At 40.5% G+C, this 22,063-nt stretch overlaps 1 protein-coding gene across 9 annotated transcripts in view; it reads left to right on the forward strand.

Annotated features, from left to right (window-relative positions):
* NR6A1 (nuclear receptor subfamily 6 group A member 1) overlaps positions 1 to 22,063 on the forward strand; it is a 244,616-nt gene that overhangs the window by 192,389 nt on the left and 30,164 nt on the right. For 6 of the 9 annotated variants that reach the window (XM_054657785.2, XM_054657786.2, XM_009457270.5 and 3 more), the window contains 1 exon segment: positions 20,178 to 20,420. In XM_054657785.2, coding sequence (XP_054513760.1) covers positions 20,178 to 20,420 — 243 coding nt within the window. 9 annotated transcript variants of the gene reach the window in all.

The raw sequence follows: 22,063 nt of genomic DNA on the forward strand, positions 1-22,063 counted from the left end.
TTGACTCAAGGCAATAAACAAGTCTGTGTTTCATGCAAAGACCTAGCTTACCATTACAGGATGTGAATCGGCCAGCTTAGCAGTAGAAAATAAAAAGGACTGAGAGGTTTGAGTTACTATACACTCAGGACTGATCAATAATATTAACCCATTATCTTTTATGCAGTTGTAGAGTGTATACTTTATACCCGAAAGGTAATAAATTCTATTGCATTCATTTAAAACGTAGTATCCAAAAGGGAGTGGGAAGAATGATTTCCCTCTCTTTCCTGTACTCATCAAGCCACAGTAGATTCTGAGCATGATATTTTCATATGGCATTTCCAAGCAAGAATATGTCCAGAGGAAAGGCAGATGGCCACCCAGTGTGATGGGGAAATGATATATAAATCAGTTGTGGGACTAGGGGTATTAAACTCTAAAGGTTGTCAAACTCTTGGTGGAAAACTGGAGGGAGCAGGCTTGGGCAGGTTGCTCAGTGTTCACAGATTATATTAAGACCAGGATGTCTTCATTGCAGGGAATTATATTTTAGCATCAAATAAGGAAGTAAGCTCTTTATCACTGGAGATGTTCAAGCTCATGTAGGAAAGTTACTGTAAAAATGCAGTTATGAAATTAGATAAAGGAGTTAAATGACTCTGCTAAGGCTCCTTCAGTAATATTATAGTTAAGACTAAATTCTTATTCCTCATCTAATATTCTTTCTACTACCTCCTGCCTCTGATCAGAGTGGTATCTAGCAAGTGTGACATCTGGGAAGTATCTTGAAACTCTGAAACCAGTGTCATAATTTCTAATATGACAAACATATAGGTGCCATTCATTCATTCATACATATACCCATTCAACAGTATTTCTGAGCACCTACTTTGCTAAGTCTTAGGATATAAGAGTACGCAGGACATAGTCCCTGTCTTTGAAATTTATATTCCTGGTGGAGAGAAAAGGTTAATGTCTGCTTTTTTCATTCAGCAATAAAGAAACATTCCAGTGTCAGTACAAATATTCCAGTGTCAGTACATATTTACATATTGATGTTTTTAACACAAAAGTAGTACATACTTGTGCTAAAGAGATAATAGAGTAAAAATGTCCTCTTGTCTGTCCTCTGTGCCCTTCATTCTCCCTCTCTACCCTAATAATCACTGATAACAGTTTGGTAAATTTGCTTCCAAAGTTTTATCCATGTATATGCCAAAGCATGCATGTGTATATTCGTATGTATATATGTTACGGCTTTAAAAAACAGTGGTTTTTGAGACGTGTCTTATCCTTTTTAAGTGATTGCTTATTCCATTGTATATGTATGTTAGTTTACTTAACCATTCTCCTCTCCTATAGATTAGTATTTAGGTTGCCCAACTTTTCACTATTACAATGTAGCGGCTGTATTTAAAAAGAACTCGGACATAAAAATGTGGAGGAAGATAATGAAGATAGGTGTCAGAAAGACATGCCCTATGAAATACTTTTAAAGGGAACACGAATGTTGGCTTCCTCAGTAAATAGTTATTGCATGAAAGAGAAAGCTTAGGGGACCATGGTTGTTGTCTTCTGTGAAAGATTGTCCCATGGGGCCTCAGAGAGCGGAGTTAGGTCTAGTAGGCAGAAAGTTACAGGGTGAAAGATTTCAAGTTAAAATAAGGAAGAACTTAATAATAGTCCAAGCTGTTATGTAGTTGTGAGGTAGTGAATGCCTTACTTATGGAAGTATGCTAGTGTTCATTCCTTAGGTTGGAGTAGATGATCTCTTGATACCCCTTTAAGCACTGAAGCACTGAAATTTTACCCATGTAGGAGAAATTACAGCGTTCACAGCTCTCTTCAGACAAAAGAGCTGAGGGCTTCGTACTTTGCCCATTTACCATTTTCAGATGAATTACCCAGGGGGGATTCAGAGATGATTTTTCCTCCAAAGACTAGATCCTGTGAGCCTTCTTTTTTCCTACCCCATTGTCGCTGTGAAGATATTAGAAGTTGGCAGCTATTTTTAGTTATAAAAGTTTCAGCTTAATACAACCTTGAACCATGAACTGTTCAGAACAAGTAAATTGCAAAGACCATGAAGTCTCGTGTTGCACAGTTAATCTTCCTAATGCCAAAACCGTACTCAGTATCCTTCAGGCCTCACTTTAATGCTTTTTGATGCTCATTTTTTGGTTGGAAAAACAATTATTTCATAGTTTCCAATACCCAGGATTTCTGGTGGCCTTTTCCTCAGACCTTGGAAAAGACCATCATCTCTGTCATGTCCACAGTGCTCTTCCTGTAGCTTCTTAGATCTCCAGTTTGTCTATAGCTTGCCCTTAGGAATTTCTAGAAAATTCACCTTGCCTGTTTTGCCTGTGGAAATGCTTCATTATAGAAGTACTGCTGACACCCAATTAATTTGCTGGAATTCCTTCCACTGACGTGTGCGAACATACCACAGATCTCCTCCACTAAGCTAAGCCCACTGTGGAGTCGAAAAGGGCAAGAAACCAGGTTTGATTCTCACTTTCTTCATGTGTTCTCAATTCGTATGACCTTGGGTAATCATTTCCCTGTGATTCAGTTTCCTCACTTGCAAAATGGAGGTTCTCTCATCAAACATATTGGAAAGAATAGTCTCTAGCAGTTGTTCCTACCTTTTTCTTGACATTTTGAAATCTACCTCCTTCCCTCCATGTTCTTGAAGTTGTCTTTAGATGATTAGTGACAAGATTAGTATGATTGCCATACCAGGCCATTATTGGAGCCTTGAGGCAAAAGGAAAATTCTAGTGATAGTCATCTGTTTAAAACTTTTTCTTGCATTAATTTTGTATTTTTATTTTTAAAGTTTGTATTAAAATATTTATATCGATTGAGTGTTTTGGCACCTGCCTAAATTTTGCACAGAGGCAGTAGTCCCAGCTCTGCCTTTTGCCTCGTCCCTCCGCCTGTTCTCAGTTCATAGCCTCAGTTTCTCCATACTGTTGACTGCTCTCTATTTAGTACAGCTCTTTGTTTCCTTGACTTCCCTGGCATTGTACTATCCATATTTTCCTTTGCTCCTAGGGTACCTTTTTTCTATCTCTTCTTGTTCTTCCTGATCTCTAAATATAGGCAGGCTTTCATTAAGGTCTGTCATAGTCAATTTTTTTTTTATGGTAAGTAAGAGAAACTCATCAAACTGAACTAGCTCAAGCCCTGAGTGGAAGTTATTGGAAAGAAACTGGGTTAGAGCTTGGAACACAGAGAAACATGGAAGAGCTGGGATTCAGGAGGGATGGCAGGAGTCATCAGGAGCCACAGGAACTACTCTCAGCCCCTCTGAAGCCATGAAGCATAGTACCTCTGCTTTACTTCATCCCCTAACCCTCATGATCACCACTACCACCTAGACAAATACCCTTTGCTTTTCAGGAACAAAGCCATCTCACTAGTCACCTCACAGCTCACTCTCATCCAAAGTTAGCAAGCCCTGTGAAATCTTGGCAATAGAGAGAATTACATTAAACCAGTGCCTTTTTCCAGTCCCGTCAGCAGTGGCCATTATCTGTCCCTGGTCCAGTCAACTTGTCTAGCAGTGTAAACATAGTGCCCCACAGGCAGGGCAGTGGCTGCTCTCAAAGAAAAGATTGGTGTGGGCTGAGCAGACAGCCAGAAAGATATCTACTGCAGATTCCAGTCTCTCTTCATATCCTGTCCTCTGCAATCGCATCCATGCCCACAGCCTCCCTACAGAAGGACTCCTCAGGTCAATCTAACTCCAGAATTGCATGTTTGTGTTCATTATGGCTCTCCTCATCTCCCACTACCTCAACTAACCCACTCCTAAGACACAGTTAAATACCCACAGCCAGCAAGCCCTTTTGTCTGTACTCTTCCCTCTGGCTGAAATTCTTTTTGACATACTTCTACTCTAAGGCTCAGTTCAGGTGATACCTCTTCTAGATAATCTTTCCTTCTGCCTCCCCATCTATCTCCAGAATGACTCATTCACTCTTTAGTGTCCACTACATCGTCTCTTGCTAGTTTAGTATTGACTGCTCTGTATTTAAATTATGGGATTGATGTCCATCTCCTCCACTGCCATGAGATACATAAAGGGCATAGAGGGGCTCTCAAATATTTATTCAGTGAGTAAATGTTGCAATGATTTGAGGCAAGAAGTAAGAATTTTAAATAATCAATGTCTGCTTTATACTTCCAACTTCAAAAATACTTATTTGTTTAGATACAGTGCATGGATCCAAGCTATCTATGAATGAAATGCCTTTATATTTTTTCCACTGAGAACGATTTATATTTTTGCCTTAGATTCAAGCAACTGTTTCCCTGCCCCGCCCCCCCCCACCAAGTAAACAAGGAATCCTTAAAAGTTTCCAGTGACATAAGACAAATAATAGATTTCTCCAACTAGAAAACCTAAGTTTGCTATGAAAATGAAAACCTTGTATTACAAATAACAGTTTAGTTTCTAATTCAGAGATCCCCACATAGAGGAGATAGGAAGGAATTAAGGACTGTCTTCTGAATTTTTGTTTTCTTGCCCTCACCTACAGTTGAGAAGTCAGATGATGGAGTAGCCTTTTTCCTGGATTCATTTCAGTTCATTGTAGTTTGTTTCTAGGCCTACACAGTTAATGGCATCAGTAACATTTTCTTTTGTCTTTTTCTCATTTTTTCTTCTAGTGTAAACCAAAAAGTATCAAAGACAGGTCTCAATCAAGTTAGAAGTTTATTTTGCCAAGGTTTAAGGACACGCCTAGGAGACAGGTCTGTGCCTTTCTCCAAAGAGGGTTTTAGAATTGAAACGGGAAAAGCAGGCTGGAGGGGAAAGGGGAAAGGTATGGTCACATTACTGAATCCACATGTTGCAAGAGAAAAGGAGCAGCTAGGGGAATAGTAAATTATGTATTCATCTCAGTAAATCAGCACTTTACTTAAGATAAGGTGAACATAGAGTTGCTGCCCATGGAGATAGGTAACATTTTATCTGTAGCTATCTGCTTAGGAACAAAAGGAAAGGCAGCTTCTTGCATGACTCAGCTTTCAGCTTAATTTTTTTTTCCTTTGGCATAGTAAATTGGGCTCCCAGACTTTTATTTTCCTTTCACACTAGTGATCAGTAAGAATAACTCCCAAATAGTCCATCAGTCTTGTAAATTGCTCACTTGTTTTCATTCAGCTGATGTCAATTTTTAGAAATGTCCTCTGAGGAACTCCATGTGTGACCTTGGAAATGGAATTTTATAGTAGTATGTGCGGTGGAATGGACATGGTATGTAAATAGAGGAACAGTGCGATGATTTTTTTTATTATTTGTGTTTAAATTCTGTGTTTGCAAATGAAATTTTGAGGGTAGCTGTTCCCAATTTCAATTCTGCTCTACAGCCTGAGGCCTTCATTTCAGATAGTGGCAACCTCATGAAACTGATTGGAGTCAGTCCTTAGAATGTACAACTGATCAGAGAGTTGGAACTAGTAATCCAGTTGAAACAGATCCCTTTTGTTTTAAATACCCTTTAGCCAGGCAAGTTCCAGATTGCCTTAGTTGTCAGTAAAATTTTGGTCAAGCGAGTGGCTGTATTCTCCATTTCCTAAATCTGGCCTTCATCACAGTCTGAAAAGCAGGTTTTGATAAAAATCGGTTTCCAAATGTAATTTGCGTAACCTGAGCCCTTGGAATGGGTAAAATGCCCTTCCTGGGGTGGAGGAGGTATTTTTGTAACAGCAAGGCTGAGTGAAGGTATGAGAGTATGAAGCCTGTTTGTAACAGGTTTTGTCCTGTCTTTAACCAAATTAAGGTAGAACCGATTGCTAGAAGGGGAGGGTGTGTTGTGCTCGCTTACAAGATAGATTGCACGTAGTTCTCTGTTTCAAGATTTTGTTGTGACTCCTGTCATTTCTTTGTTTCCTTAAAGGGGGGGGATGGGTGATGCAGCAGCAGCACTGAGGCTCATTTTTTTTTTGAGATGGAGTCTTGCTCTGTCACCCAGGCTGGAGTGAGGTGGTGTGATCTTGGCTCACTGCAAGCTCCGCCTCCCGGGTTCATGCCATTCTCCTGCCTCAGCCTCCTGAGTAGCTGGGACTACAGGCGCCCGCCACCATGCCTGGCTAATTTTTTGTATTTTCAGTAGAGACGGTGTTTCACCGTGTTAGCCAGGATGGTCTCGATCTCCTGACCTCGTGACCCACCCGCCTCGGCCTCCCAAAGTGCTGGGATTACAGGCGTGAGCCACTGTGCCCAGCCTGAGGCTCAGTCTTGATACCTGCCATACCAACCATCCTTCTCTTCCCCCACCTTCACAGGAGGTAGTTTATTAATGGGAAGTCTATCTTTGGAAGAGTAATAAGGTTAAAACTCAGTTCCATCACTGATTTGCTGTGTCCTTGGGTGAATCACTTTGCTTTTCTAACCCTGGGCAAGTCACTTAATTTTTTTCTTAATAAAAATAAAATACAGAAAAAGATACACAAATGTTTAACTTGTCTTACTTTTCATGCAAGTTTTTATTTGGAAAGCATGGGTTGATTACATGATTACATTTCATTCTCCTCTTAAAAGACTGTTTCTATGTTTCTTTTGTTTTTTTTTTTGAGACAGAGTCTTGCTGTGTCACCCAGGCTGGAGTGCAGTGGCACAGTCTCGGTTCACTACAACCTCCGCCTCCTGGGTTCAAGCAGTTCTGCCTCAGCCTCCCAACTACCTGGGATTACAGGTGCCTGTCACACACCCGGCTCATTTTTTGTATTTTTAGTAGAGACGGGGTTTCACCATATTGGCCAGGCTGGTCTCGAACTCCTGACCTCAGGTGATCTGCCCGCCTCAGCCTCCCAAAGTGCTGGGATTACAGGCATGAGCCACCACGCCCAGCCTCTGTTTCTTTTTCCTTTTTTTTTTTTTTTTTTTTTTTGAGATGAAGTATTGCTCTGCCAGGCTAGAGTGCAGTGGCGCCATCTCAGCTCACTGCAACCTCCACCTTCCGAGTTCAAGGGATTCTCCTGCCTCAGCCTCCAGAGTAGCTGGGACTACAGGCACACACCACCATGCCTGGCTAATTTTTGTATTTTTAGTAGAGATGGGGTTTCACCATGTTAGCCAGGATGGTCTCAATCTCTTGACCTCGTGATCCACTCGCCCTGGCCTCCCAAAGTTCTGGGATTACAGGCATGAGCCACCGTGCCCGGCCTGTTTCTCTTTTTTAAATGCGTATGACTCTCTACTAGTTTAAAAAAAAAAAAAAAAAAGCAAATTTTTAAAAAGCATCTGCTTGAATCTTTGCTGCCTCCTACAAAATGTATTTTCTCTATCACTCCCAATGCATCATGATGTATAGCTAATTATTTTATTTCTTTACCACTCACTTTTAAGTCAGTATGGTTTTTGTCCTAACTAGTTCACCAAAGTGGTTCTCAATAGTGACCTTTGAGCCTTTTTTATTCTACACACTTTTTTGTTTGTTTGTTTTTCCTTTTTGTGGAGAACAGGGTCTCATTGTCTTGCCCAGGCTGGTCTCCGACTCCCAGGCTCAAGCTATCCTCCTGCTCCTGCCTCCCCTAAGTACTGGGATTACAGATGTGAGCTACCGCACCTGGCCCTCATATGTTTTGATGTTGCATTTGACAATGCAGTCTTCGTTGTGGAATCCTTTTGTCCCTTATCTTTCTGATAATCATGGATTTATATTCTACCCTTTTCTTCTTTGACCATGTCATCTCACTTTACTTCCCTAAGGTCTCAGCTTCCCCTCTCTGTTTTATCCTGCTGCTGCTTCTCCACATTCTCTGACCCCCTAACCCCCACCCCTTGGAGTTCTGATCTGTTCCCATAGCTTCAACTCTTCTGTGTGTTGAGGACTCCCAGATTCTTCATTTTAGCCCTGACCATTGTCCCCTAGGTAGTTGCCTTTAGAATATTCCCACTTGACTTGCCCATTGTCCTCTCTTTAAACTAAAGCCATTACTTTTGCCCCGCACTCAGCTTTTGTTTTAAAATTTTCTGTTAGTGTTGCCTCATTTCTCACAGCCACGTAGTTTAGAACCTTGAGTTCCTCTCTGCCACTTTCCTATCCCCTCCTCTCTTCATCTCTCCTCTGTGGTCCAGTCGGTCAACAAGCCCTTTCTAGGCTCCTGTTCAAACATTTCAGTAGCTTTCTCTCAGCAGGATAATATCGATTGCAGTCTATTCCAAATCAGTTTTCAAGATGTATCTCCCACCATTCCTCCGTAAGATCTCTCTATGCAACATCAATATCCTATGCAATTCTCTCAAACACACCTTGCGTTTGTTTTCCTTCCTTTTGCTGTTGCTGATATCATTTCCCTTTCTTGGAGTGCTCTGCTGTGTTTTATTTTCAGCTTTTTTATTATGAAATATTAATACTTAAAGATAAATGGATAAAATACAAATGTACAGCTTAATGACTTACTGTAAAGCAACCGCCCACGTCAAGATACAGAACACTGCCAGGATCCAGAAGCTTCTCCCTACCACCGTACTCTTAACACTGTATGTCTCTTTCCCTTCTTTGCCTGTTTTATTTTAAGCTTAATACAAATGGAATCCTATAGTATTTATTCTTTGCTTTCGCACTTCTTTCGCCCATTGTTTGTACAAGTCATCTGTGTTGTTGCAGTAGTTCAGATATGTTTACTGTTGTATAGTATTTCATTGTTGAACGCATACCATCTGTAGTAATGTCAATGAACATTTGGGTTATTTTAAATTCAGGGCTTTTATAAAGCATGCCGTTGTGAACATCCTTGAACTTGCGTCCTGATAGGCATGTATATGCATTTTGTATTGGGTATATACCTGGGAATGAATCATAGGATAGATGTCTCTTCCACTTTAATAGTGACATGCCGTTTTCCATAGTGATTGTGTAAACAAACAGTCCTACCAACAATATATGAAATTTAGTTTTTCTACATTGCCATCATAACTTGAAGTCTTTTTAAATTTCAGCCATTTTGATGGCTATGTAATATCTCATTGTGCTTTTAATTTGCATGTCCTTGATCACTAGTAAGTTTGAACATCTTTTCATAAGTTTATTGATTATGTGGCTTAACCTCCTTTGTGGCACACCTATTCAAGTCTCACACATTTTTCTACTGGGTTGCCTTTTTCTTATTCTTATATAGGAGTTTTATGTATTTTGGAATATGAGCTCTTTGTAGGTAGTGTATTGCATGTGTCTTCTCCCATGCTGTGGCTTGCCTTTTCACTCTATTAAATTTTGTTACTTTAATGCCATTTTATCAATGTTTTCTTCTATGGTTAGTGCTGCTTCTGACTTCTTTTTTATTGTTTTTGTTTGTTTGTTTGTTTGTTTTTGAGACGGAGTCTTGTTCTGTTGCCCAGGCTGGAGTGCAATGGCACGATCTCGGCTCACTGCAACCCCTGCCTCCTGAGTTCAAGCGATTCTCATGCCTCAGCCTCCTGGGTATCTGGGACTACAAGCGCGTGCCACCATGACCAGCTAATTTTTGTATTGTTAGTAGAGATGGGGTTTCACCGTGTTAGCCAGGATGGTCTTGATCTTCTGACCTCATGATCCGCCCGCCAGAGCCTCCCAAAGTGCTGGGATTACAGGTGTGAGCCTCCACACCTGGCCTTCTGACTTCTTTTTTAAAATCTCTTTATAACTCAAGGTCATGAAGATATTCTCCTTTATTATCTAATGAGAGATATATTATTTTGCCTTTGATATTTGGGTCTTAAATTAGAGTACAGTAGAATTGGGTTTCATTTTTTTCCCATATAGATATCAAATTGCCCCATCACAATTCATTGAAAAGCCTTGTCTTTTTCTCAGTGCTCTGCAATGCCATCTTTATAAATTAAATATTCATATATTCATGGCTATGTTGTAGGGTTCTCCATTCCATGCCTTTGGTCTATTTATCTATCTTTGAGCCAGTAAAACATTTTAATTACTATAGCTTTAAAATAAATGTTGATGTATGGTAGATTGTCTTGTCTTTTCTCAAGTGTCTGTACTAGTTTTGTTCTTTTGCATTTCCGTATACATTTCAGAATTAGCTTGTCAAGTTATACACACACACACACACACACACACACACACAGAGTGTGGATTTTGAATGGGACCTTACTGAATCTATAGACCTCTACTGTAATGACTCTTCCAATCCATGAGCGTCATATATCCCTCCATTTACTTAAAAACCTTCTTCAGCTTATCTTAGAAGTACTTTATATTAAGTAAGTATATTACAGTTTCTCCATAGAGATCTTGTATCTCTTTATTAGATTACACCTTGGGTATTTCATATTTCTTGATGCTATTGTAAATGGCATCTTTTAAAATTTTTCATTTCTGTGCATGTTATAGAAATATGGTTAATTTTTATATATTTCTTATTTTGTCTGCACTGGCTGGGACCTTCCCTACAGTGTTGAATAAAGGTAGAGTACTGATCATAGGCCATCCTTGTGTTATATCCAGTCTCAAAAGAAAAGCACTTTTTTGTTTAAACATTTTATGATTCAGTGTGATTGTTGGTATAGGTTTCTTCAGATAGCCTTTATCATATTAATTTTTTTTCTGTTTCTAGTTTGCTAAAAGTTTTATAATGTTGAATTATATCAAAGACTTTTTTAAATTAAAGCACTATTTATAGCTTTATTTAAGATGAATTTTTCTTTTTGTTGTTGTTGTTGGTTTTTTTAGAGACAGCGTCTTGCTTTGTCATCCAGGCTGGAGTACAGTGCCACAGTCAGATCTCATTGCAGCTTTAAATTCCTGGGCTCAAGGGATTCTCCCACATCAGTATCCCAGGTAGCTAGGACCATATAGGTGTGTGCCACCATGCCTGGCTAATTTGTTTATTTTTCGTAGGGATGGGGTCTTGCTATGTTACCCAGGCTGGTCTAGAACTCCTGGCCTCAAATGATTCTCCCACCCCAGCCTGACTGGGAGCTACGGCTTGCTGCTGCCCAGCATTGCAAGAGAGTATCATATCATATATCGCTAGCTTGGGGAAAAGATGAAAATTCAAAATTGGAAGTACTGTTTCTACTGAATACATATCACTTTCATACCATCATAAAGTAGAAAAGTCCTTAAGTTGAACTCTATAAGCAGGGGACTGTCTGTTTAGAGTTGTAAGGAATGAGTGAGTGATTCAGTGTAACAAATTTAGGACAGAACTTGGTACATAGTAAGCACCATGTACATGTTCTTAGCATCTTGTACTGTATCATTTCATCCCTAGCAAATCTGTATGAGGTAAGTACTAATATTATTTGTATTTTACAGTTGATAGTTAGACTAAGAGAACTGAATTATTTACCCACAATTATAAAACTAGCAAGTGGCAGAGCTGGAGTTTATATTAGTATGTCTGAAATGCTAGGCCAATGTGTTTAAAACTTTTTACAGTTCTACGTACATTGTGATCCAGTACTCCACTGCACACTTGCACATCACAGACACACAAATGCACACACTTTAATTGAAACTGAAGTTTCACGGAATTTTACCCTTTCTCGGTACATATGATGCACTTTGATATTTTTCATTTCATTTTTTTCCAAACATGATGCTGTGGGTTATGACTTGTAATTTGGAAAACATTGCACCAAGCCATACCATTTGTTCATTTATTGATCATTCATTCATTCAACAAATTGTGTATCTTCTCTATAGCATTCATTGTGCCAGATTTTACTGTTAACATCTTTAATCAAAACCTACCTGCAGCGGAACCCTGGTTAGGTGTAACTGAGAAGTCCTGCAGCTGTTGTAAAACAAGACCCCAGATTGTACAATTCTTGTCAGATCGATGACTAGATTCCTTTATAAATCTCTTTATCCTCATTTATTTTTTGTTCTTGCTAAATGATGTGGAGATGGGCATATCCATTTATTTCAGCAGACACATGTCAATGGTGCTCTGAAGAGATGTTGCTAGGGCTCTGTAGCTGGTTCAGATTGTTACTAATCTTCTAGGCCAACCATATCAGCAGCTTTATTTATCATTTTATTTCCTTTGAATTTGACATTTTTGCCTCTGAAAATATGTGTCCACAGAGACCCTAACTGAGCTCTGAATCTGCTCTTATTTATCAGCAGGAGTTTAAGAAATGCAATTTAATATGATAGTTCTTTTACCTGTGCTAGAATAATCTCTGACTTAAAAACAAAAAACTCTTGCCAGGTGCAGTTGTGCATGCCTGTAGTCCCAGCTACTCGGGAGGTGAGGCGTGAGGATCATTTGAGGTCAGGCGTTCAAGGCTGCAGAGTGGTATGACTGCAACTGTGAATAGCCACTGCACTCCAGCCTAGGCAACATAATGAACCCTGTATCCAAAAAAAAACAAAAAACAAAAAACATTTTACATTGAACCTAAGGTTTGAAAGTCTATAGCAAAGACCAAGCATGTTACCTTTTTTCTAATAATGTTTGTGTTTAGTTATGGTAACCAGCAATATATAGAATATTTTGCAGGAATAAAATTGTGGGCAGATCATGACTTTTACATACAAAGGGGTAAAACATAGCCTGATATTATATTTGTGGCTACTTCTGTGCAGCTCTTCTTGATAGTCTTGCTGAAACTTAGTGAACTATATCAGCTCTTTTAGAAAGGAATGAGATTCTTCTCAGAGGAAACCCAAGTTGGAGAGGAGTTTTCCAGCACCAAATTTAAGACATGACTTTATATGCCAATTGTTTCTTTGTCTATACCCACTCTTCCACCTTCAGTTGTATAACTGGTAGTTGTGCTTCAGAATTCACTTCCTCTAGGAAATCTGTCATTACTTTCCCCTGCCACCAGGCTGACTGGTGCTAATAACATTTTTTTAAGTTTTTTGTTTTTATTTATTTATTTATTTTTTGAGACGGAGTCTCACTCTGTCACCCAGGCTGGAGTGCAGTGGTGCAATCTTGGCTCACTGCAACCTCTACCTCCTGGGTTCAAGCAATTTTTCTGCCCCAGCCTCCCGAGTAGCTGGGATTACAGGCGCATACCACCATGCCTGGCTGATTTTTGTATTTTTAGTAGAGACAGGGTTTCACCATAATGGCCAAGCTGGTCTGGAAATCCTGACCTCAAGTAATCTGCCCACCTCGGCCTCCCAAAGTGTTGGGATTACAGGTGTGAACCACCATGTCCCACCAATTTTTTTGTCTTTTAGATTAAAAAAGAAAAACTTATTATTAAGCAACAATTTTGTCTAACACTTATACTTTGCAAAGCTACTTTATTTTATTACAGACTGTGAGGAAGCTAGAGCTCTGTGTCATTTATGGGTAATCTATTGCCTTATTCATTCTCAAACAGTTGTTTTTGTTTGTTTTGTTTTTAGAAATGGGATCTCATTCCGCCGCCCCGTAGGCTGGAGTGCAGTGGCATGATCACAGCTCACTGCATCTTCGACCACCTGGGCTCAGGTGATACTCCTACCTCAGCCTCCTCCTGGGTAGCTGGGACTATAGGCGCTCCACCACGTCTGGCTAATTTTTTGTATTTTTTGTAGAGACAGGGTTTTGCCAGGTTGCCCAGGCTGGTCTTAAACTCCTGGGCTTAAGTGATCCACCCACTTTGGCCTCCCAAAGTGCTGGGATCACAGGCATGAGCCACTGTGCCCGGTCTCACAGCAGTTCTTTTAAAAAATTATTAATATAATTTAATATAATATAATATCCACATTCTATAGAAGAGAAACAGAGGTACATCTAAGTGCTCACTCTTCCAAAGTGCTGGGACTACGGTGCTCAGCCTGTCATTTTCTTTTCTATCCACAAGTTGAGGCTTACCTTGCCATGGGCTCTGAGATCAACTCTACATTGCCACCCAAGCCTGTCCCCTTGATTGCAGTGTATGTCTGTTCACCTAATCCCAGTCTCATCAATTAAAGTTTAAAGTTTGTTAAAAATTGTCTTGGGGGCAAGCACAGTGACTCCTGCCTGTAATCCCAGCACTGTGGGAGGCTGAGGCGGGTGGATCATCTGAGGTCAGGAGTTTGAGACCAGCCTGGCCAACATGGTGAAACCCCGTCTCTACTAAAAATACAAAAATTAGCCAGGCATGGTGGCACACACCTGTAATCCCAGCTACTTGGGAGGCTGAGGCAGGAGAATCACTTGAACCTGGGAGGCGGAGGTTGCAGTGAGCCGAGATTGGGCCATTGCACTCCAGCCTGGGCGACAAGAGCGAAACTCCGTCTCAAAAAAGATAAGAGACAAAACCAATTGAATAACTATTTCCAGGATGCTAATGGTTAAGTCAGATTAGAGAAAGGACTTCAGTGTTTTGCTAGAAGGCCACGTTCTGTTTAATACTGTTTTAAGGATAGAAATGAAAATAATGTAACACCGACCACACATGTAGACAAGAAGGAGATGGAAGAAATAATATACTAGGTGGCAGGACCCAGATCCCCAAATATTTCAGTAGACCAGAATGACATGCAGAATTTATTATATAAAGATAAAATGGATCAAGGGCAAATGTAAAGTCCTACCCTTGGGTTCAACATTCTGCTTCCCAAGAATGGAATAAGAAAGATACTGGTTAATGGTATGTGTGGCAAATACTTCAGGTTTTAGGTGCCTGTGAAACAGATGTGAATTAAATATGTGTGTGGTTGAGTAGGAGGTGGCAGGGAGGATTGAAAATACAGCAGTCTTAGAATTGGAAGATCTTGAATTGCAATTCCAGCTCCACTCCTGATTGGTTGTGTAACCAAGATTATTTACTCTTTCAGCACCAGTTTTTCCCGTTATAAAATGTGTGGCATGCCACAGAGATTCAGTCATTGTAAAATGTATGTACTTACTAGTGTTGCCAGCTGCAGAAACATAGAAGCAAAATTAATTCAGTCTTAAATGATATTAAGAAAAATCATTCAGTTCTGGATACTTTGTTTTAAGAGAGATTTTGATACTATATAATTCATTAAGACTAAGAAATGAGAAGGAAAAAAATCACAGTTGGACACTCCATTATTATTATTATTATTTTCTTTTTTGACGGAGTGTCGTTCTGTCGCCCAGGCTGGAGTTCAGTGGCGCAATCTTGGCTCACTGCAACCTCTGTGTTCCAGGTTCAAGTGATTCTCCTGCCTCAGCCTCCCGAGTCGCTGGGATTACAGGCATGTGCCACCATGCCCGGCTAATTTTTTGTATTTTTAGTAGAGATGGGATTTCGCCATGTTGGCCAGGCGGGTCTCAAACTCCTGACCTCAGGTGATCTACCCTCCTTGGCCTCCCAAAGTGCTGGGATTACAGGTGTGAGCCACTACACCCAGCCTGAAAACTCCATTATTATCTTTAAATCTCTAAATGGTTTATATATGAGCTAGGTTAGATTGTACATTTATTTTTTACCCCTGAACACATTATTCAGGGCAGTGGGGGAAGCTTCAGGTTTGGCTCCATATAAAGAAAAGCCTTTGAACCATTATAACTGTCTAAAAGTAGAATGAATGGAATGAAGTACCTTATTGAGTCACTAGAGATGTGCAAGTAAGAGTATGGGGCAACTCTTTGTCTTGGAACATTGTGGAGGGAATTCATGCCTCAGGTAAAGATCTGTTCAGGGCAACTTCTAAGGCCTTTTCTAACTCTTAAGATTCCAGATTCAGTAATATAGGAATAATATGTCTCGAAGTTACTGTGGTGAATAGTGTATGTAAAACTTCTTGCACATTGCATGGTACGCAGTTGGTGCTCATTGACTGTTTTTTGCCTTATCTATAAGATAAGAATAACCCTTGCTTTGGCCTGGTACCAGCAAGATAATGCATGTAAACATGTTATAAATACACTTCAAATCCTTTGCAATAGGAGGTGCAGAAATCTGTATCTGACATCTGGTCAGGCACGATTAGGGGCATTTGCTTCAGTTTGTTCATTTACAAAGGGGGACCCTGGCTTTTTTGGTTGTTTAGTTGGTTGGGTGGTTGGTTGGTTGGTTTTCAGTGGGGAAGGGACTGACTTACCTGCATGTAGAATGTGTAGATTTACCTTGCTGTGGCCAAAGAATGTAATGGTTAGGAAGATAGACTTTTGAGGCTTCCAGCTTTCCCTTACTAGCTGGATGACTATTAGGGAGTGATAGCACCTCATGGGCCTCCATTTCCTCATCTGTAAAATGTTGAGGGCACTTTGTTTAGGAATAATTGTGATTATTCAGCACAGTAATGTATGTTAAGTGCTTGGCCAGAGCATAGCACCTAAGTGGTCAGTTAACAATAGCTGATTCTGTTGTTATTTTTCACATACTGGGAGAGAAGTTTTCCAAATGCTTCTTTGAAGGGCTACTAGATTGATCTGGAGAGAGCCTTTCTTTTGTACCATTGAGAAACTCCCTTTTGAATTAGTTCCTCATCCATGGCATAGACCATTTTTTGAAGAAACAGAACATGGCAGGCAGTAAGAATAGCTGTAGCCAGACAGAGAAGCAGTCCTAGGACTCCAGGCTCCTTAAAGAAATATGGCCCTTTAGTCTTTGATCTCAGTGTGGCCTTTAAAAACTATCATGAGAAAAGCAAGCAGTGTTACGAGACATGAGCAGGTTCTTAACAGGTCTATATTTGATTGTCGTTCTGTAGGTTCTTTGCTCTGGCTCCAGATGCTGCACAGAATGCCATAGGAATGCTTTATGCAGAGGTTATTGAACTCCATTTCTGATATTGGTGGTTCAGGGTCAGCCACTTTCTAGGTGGACAAATTGTTTAACCATTTTGGAGCTTCCACTTAATCATTTACAAAAGGGTGATAACAATTGTACTCACCTATGTATGGGGTTTTGAGGATTACATGAGTCAGTGAAGTAAAGCCTACCTAGTTGTGGTGGGTGTTCAGTGAAATCATATCAGTGAAGAAAGGAAGGTGTGTCCTTGTGGATATATTCATTATAACTGTTTTTAAGTCTATTCTAATAAGGCTCTGGTTTACATTATAGTCATATCTAAAAGAACACTGAAGGTTTTAAAATTAGAAAATTTAGATTCTTCCATAGCCAATCATGGTTTCCCAACAGTGTTCCATGTTCCATTTCCAGGCCTTTTCAGCACTCTAGGAAATCCCATCTCAAACATAGTGGGTGCTATTTTTATCTATTCATTTTGCCTGTTTTGGCCTTACCTGTTTTAATTTTTAAAATTTGCTATTGTAACTTTTCTGTAATGTTTACCTTGAGCTTTCTTTATGTTTTCAAAAGGAAAATAAAAGGAATACTGATCACACCAGGGCCATTTTTATAGGGTATCTTTTTTTTTCTTAATAGGGCTTTTTGTATTTTGTTTGTGTTGCAAACAACAGAAACTCACTTAAGTTAGCTTAAGAAAGAAAAGAAGGAGGATTGGCCGGGCGCGGTGGCCCACTCCTGTCATCCCAGAACTTTGGGAGGCCGAGGTGGGTGGATCACGAGGTCAGGAGTTCAAGACCAGCCTGGCCAACATGGTGAAACCCCATCTCTACTGAAAATACAAAAATTAGCCAGGCATGGTGGCATGTTCCTGTAATCCCAGCTACTCGGGAGGCTGAGGCAGGATCATTACTTGAACCGGGACCTGGGAGGCAGAGGTTGCAGTGAGCCAAGATCGCGCTACTGCACTCCAGCCTGGGCTACAGAGTGAGACTCCGTCTCAAAAAAAGAAAAAAGGAGGATTGTATTACAATAACGTGGTTATGTCAATTTGTCACTGTGCTGTTTTCTCAAAGGAAGTGTATCCAAGCCTTAGAAAAGTCTGTAACCAAGAACTGTAGAGTCCTCAAGAACCTAGGCAGTCTTTCCATATCTGTTGTTCTCCATTTCCCTGGTTGTATAATCTCATGTATGTACTTGTCTGTGAGTACCTGCTGTTTGCCAGCTGACTTGAGACAAGTCTTAATATTGCCTGTTTCCCTGTTTGCGAAAAAAAAAAAAGGTATATTAGTTTCCTGTGCTGCTGTAACAAATTACCACAAACTCAGTGCCTGAAAACAACAAAAATTTACTCTCTTACTGGAAGAGAAGCCATAAATCCAAAATCAGGTCGGCCGTGGCGGCTCACACCTCTAATCCCAGCACTTTGGGAGGCCAAGGTGTGCAGATCACTTGAGGTCAGAAATTCAAGACCAGCCTGGCCAAGATGGTAAAACCCCGTCTCTACTAAAAATACAAAAATTAGCAGGGCATGGTGGCAGGCACCTGTAATCCCAGCTACTTGGGAGGCTGAGGCAGGAGAATTGCTTGAACCTAGGAGGCGGAGGTTGCAGTGAACCGAGATTGAACCACTGCACTCCAGCCTGGGTGACAGAGCAAGACTCCCTTTCAAAAAAAAAAAAAAAAAAATCAGTATCCCTGGGCTGAAATGAAAGTGTTTGCAGAGCCACACTCCTTTCAGAAGCTCTAGGGGAGAATCGGTTCCTTGCCTCTTCCAACTTCTGGTGACTGCCGTCATTCCTTGGTTGGTGGCCAGTTTCTGCCTCTGTCTTCGTATCACCTTCTCTTTTGCATGTTACGTGTTTCTTCTTCTCTACTATCTTTTTCAGATCTCCCTCTGCCTCTGTCTTACGAAGACACTTGTGATTGTATTTCGGGCCCACTCATATAATTCAGAATAACCCCCTACCGCAAGATTCTTAATTTAATCACATCTACAAATACCCTTTTTCCTTTATAAGGTAGCATTTTACAGGTTCCAAGGATTAGGACCTGATATCTATGGGTCGCAGTTATTCTGCTTACTATAGATGGCAATCATAAAGACTCATCTCAAAGTTGGCATATATTAAGGGCTCCAGAAATGCAAGCCACCTCCTTTCTCTGCATCCCTCCTGTATATACTACCATGACCCTCTGCTAACATTGCCTTCGAAAGCTTTTCCTTTCAGGAATGTCATTATCACATTAAATGTGTACCTGCTGGGGTAATAATAATGAAAATAATAGCTGACAGTTATCAAATGTCTATTATAGCCCACACACTGCAATGAGAACTTTATCCATGGGATATAGGTATTATTATAATCACCATTTAACAGATGAGAGAAATTAGAAAAGTAAAGAAGGTCAATTTTTCCCTAGTTCACCCAGCTAGTTTCAGAGCTAGGGTTCAAATTAGAATCTCTCTAATTATAAGCGGTCTCTAATTCATGGTATAATGATGTGCCTTTGTTTTTGTTTATTTGTTTTTTAAGAGATATGGTCTTGCCGTCGCTCAGGCTGGAATGCAGTGGTGCAATCATAGCTCACTGCAGCCTCAAACTCCTAGGCTCAAGCAGTCCTCCTGCTTCAGCCTCCTCAGTAGCTGAGACTACAGGTGTGTGCCATCACCCCTGGCTCTATAACGATATTCTTGATTATTATACCTTCCCTCTTACTCAGGAGTGAGGTTGAAATATCTGATTTCTTGTCTTGGCCTCTGATCGGAACCTTCCCTGGTGATTTCTTGTACCTGCTGGCATAGCTTCACATCACAGTTCACAGGGTGCTTTTTTGTCATGTGCCTGCTCTTTAGCAGTTGCTTGGTCCTGAGTAAATGCAGTTTAAAAGAAGAGGAAGTGAAGAGCTATATTCTATCCTGAATTTCCTCCTCGAGTAACTTGTTTGTTGCTCGTCAGTGAGTTCCATGACTCTGGGGATCATGATGATTTATTTATGTCCTAGCACAGGGCCTGGACACAGAATAGATACTCTGCTAGAGTGTAAGCTTCACCAGGGGCTTCTGTTCACTGCTGTATTTGTGCCTTACAGCAGTTCCCAGGTAGAAGAGTTGCACAGTAAATATTTATTGGCTGGATGTCTGGCTGACCGGCTTAGCTCGGTATGGTTAGAACTCAATTACAGCTGTCATTTATTGGCTGTATATCATGTGTTAGGCCCTTACATATATGGTAAGTAATCCTTACCGTGCTCCTACAGGGTAGAATTGATGGGTTATAGATGAGCAGGGTAAGGGTGATAGAGGAGTCAAAGATTCTTTCTAGGTTTCAGTCTTAGATACTGATCCAAGTGTTGATGAAACCCAGGAGGAAGAGTTTAGGTAGACTGTGTTGTGGTATCTGCAACTACAGATACAGGGACTACTCTTGGGACAAGGATCCGAAGATGGGCCCCCTGTTTGCCCTTTAGCCTGGAGATAGTGGTGGTCTTAATCTACCCAGAGCAGAGTTGCTCACTTTAGGAACTGTAGGCTTAAAGCCATTATTTCCACTGTGTTCTAACTTGAACATGATCAGTTTCTGTTTCAGATGATCGGGCTGAACAACGAACCTGTCTCATTTGTGGGGACCGCGCTACAGGCTTGCACTATGGGATCATCTCCTGTGAGGGCTGCAAAGGGTTTTTCAAGCGGAGCATTTGCAACAAACGGGTATATCGATGCAGTCGTGACAAGAACTGTGTCATGTCTCGGAAGCAGAGGAACAGGTGCCAGTACTGCCGCCTGCTCAAATGCCTCCAGATGGGGATGAACCGGAAGGGTGAGTGGTGCTGATGGCTCTGATGGCCCATCCTTCATTCAAAACTTTACCTTTAGTGTCAGCTGTTTAGTTACTTATTCCTCAAGCTTGCACTACATATCAGGCCTTATAGTTTGTACTCATAACCAAAAATGAACCATTCTTGCCTATAAGACCTTCCTAAACTAGGTGGGGGGAAGAAAACTAGTGAGATGTTAAGGTGGGAATGAGTGCACAAGCCCTGTGTGACCAAGAACCCACTTAACAATCAGGTCTTAACTGGGATTAATATACTTCACTAGTTATTTCAGGAATGATGACAGAAGTAGAAATTTTTGGATGAAAAGGCATGAGGTAGGAGATTGCTGAATGCGGTATCATTTTGTTTGCTAGAAGCACGGTGTACTCAGAGGCTAGGCATGCTCAGAAGTCTGTGTCTAGGTTGGTGAGGAGTTTGGAATTTATTGGGAAGCTTTCCAAGAGCCATTAGCCTGAGATAATATGAACAAACTGACGTTCTAGTAGGATGAATATGAAGGGCTGTTTTGGAGGATGAATTGGGGCAGGGGAAACAGAAAAGCCACCTAGAAAGTTTTTAGTAGAGTCTAGAAGGAAATCTGAAGGATCTGAAGGAACAGGGGAAATAATGGCACACAGAGATGTTGAAGAAACTCATCTGATAGGAATTGGTGACATACTGAACATTGAGCAGCACCAGAAGTTGAAATCGAGGATGTGGATTAAGAGTAATGACCTTATCAGGGAGAAAAAAATGAAAAAAAAAAAAAAAAAGTCAAGCTAAAAAGCAGGGTGATTTCTCTATAGGACCCTCTGAAAAGAAAAGAAAAAGGGTGGGGCAAAATGTTGGCCTTGGCAATACTGAGTTTGAGATACCTGAGAAGGATGCATAAAGATGTCCACCAAGGAAGTTGGTTATATAGGATTGGAACTGAGATGAAAAGTCCTGCCTGCAAACAGGCTTCATGGAGCTGTTGGCACAGAGGTGGTAGTAAAAGTCTAGTCCATAGGTGAAATCACCCACAGAGAGAGCTTAGATACAGAAGAGAGAAGGGCCAGTGTCAGAAGCCTAGAGTGGTATTCCCATGGAGAGTGGAGAGTAGAATAGAGCAGTGTCATTCAGCAGAAAGAAGAGAGGCTCTAGAGGCAAACAGACTAGCTTTTAGCTCTGTGACCTTAGGAAGTTTGCTTTATATCTCCAATATTCAATTATCTTACCTTTAAGATGGTATGTTACTTACCCTTCAGAGTTCTCTACAGGATTAAGTATGATAACATATAAAATACCCAGCAAGGTATTAGGGGTTCATAGCAGCAGTGTTCAGGGATGGGGGTGTTAGTCAGATATAATGAACTATTCAAACTGGTTTTATAGCATTATGAATGCAGACATCCAGATATACTCAGACTGGTTTTATTGTGTATGAGATAAGAAGGACCTTTTAAAAACTTGCCCATCATGAAGAAAGGTAAGAGAGATGTGGAAGTGCATTTAGATAAATTTAGGTGGTTTATAATTTATTATAAATACTAATATTGAGCACTTATTTATGTACCCTCCATATATATATTCTACCACTGAATACATACAACAACCCTGTTATTAACTATTATCCCCAGTTTACAGATACAGCTTAGGGAGGTAA

The sequence above is a fragment of the Pan troglodytes genome, chromosome 11, assembly GCF_028858775.2.
Source record: "Pan troglodytes isolate AG18354 chromosome 11, NHGRI_mPanTro3-v2.0_pri, whole genome shotgun sequence".
Taxonomy (NCBI): Eukaryota; Metazoa; Chordata; class Mammalia; order Primates; family Hominidae; genus Pan; species Pan troglodytes.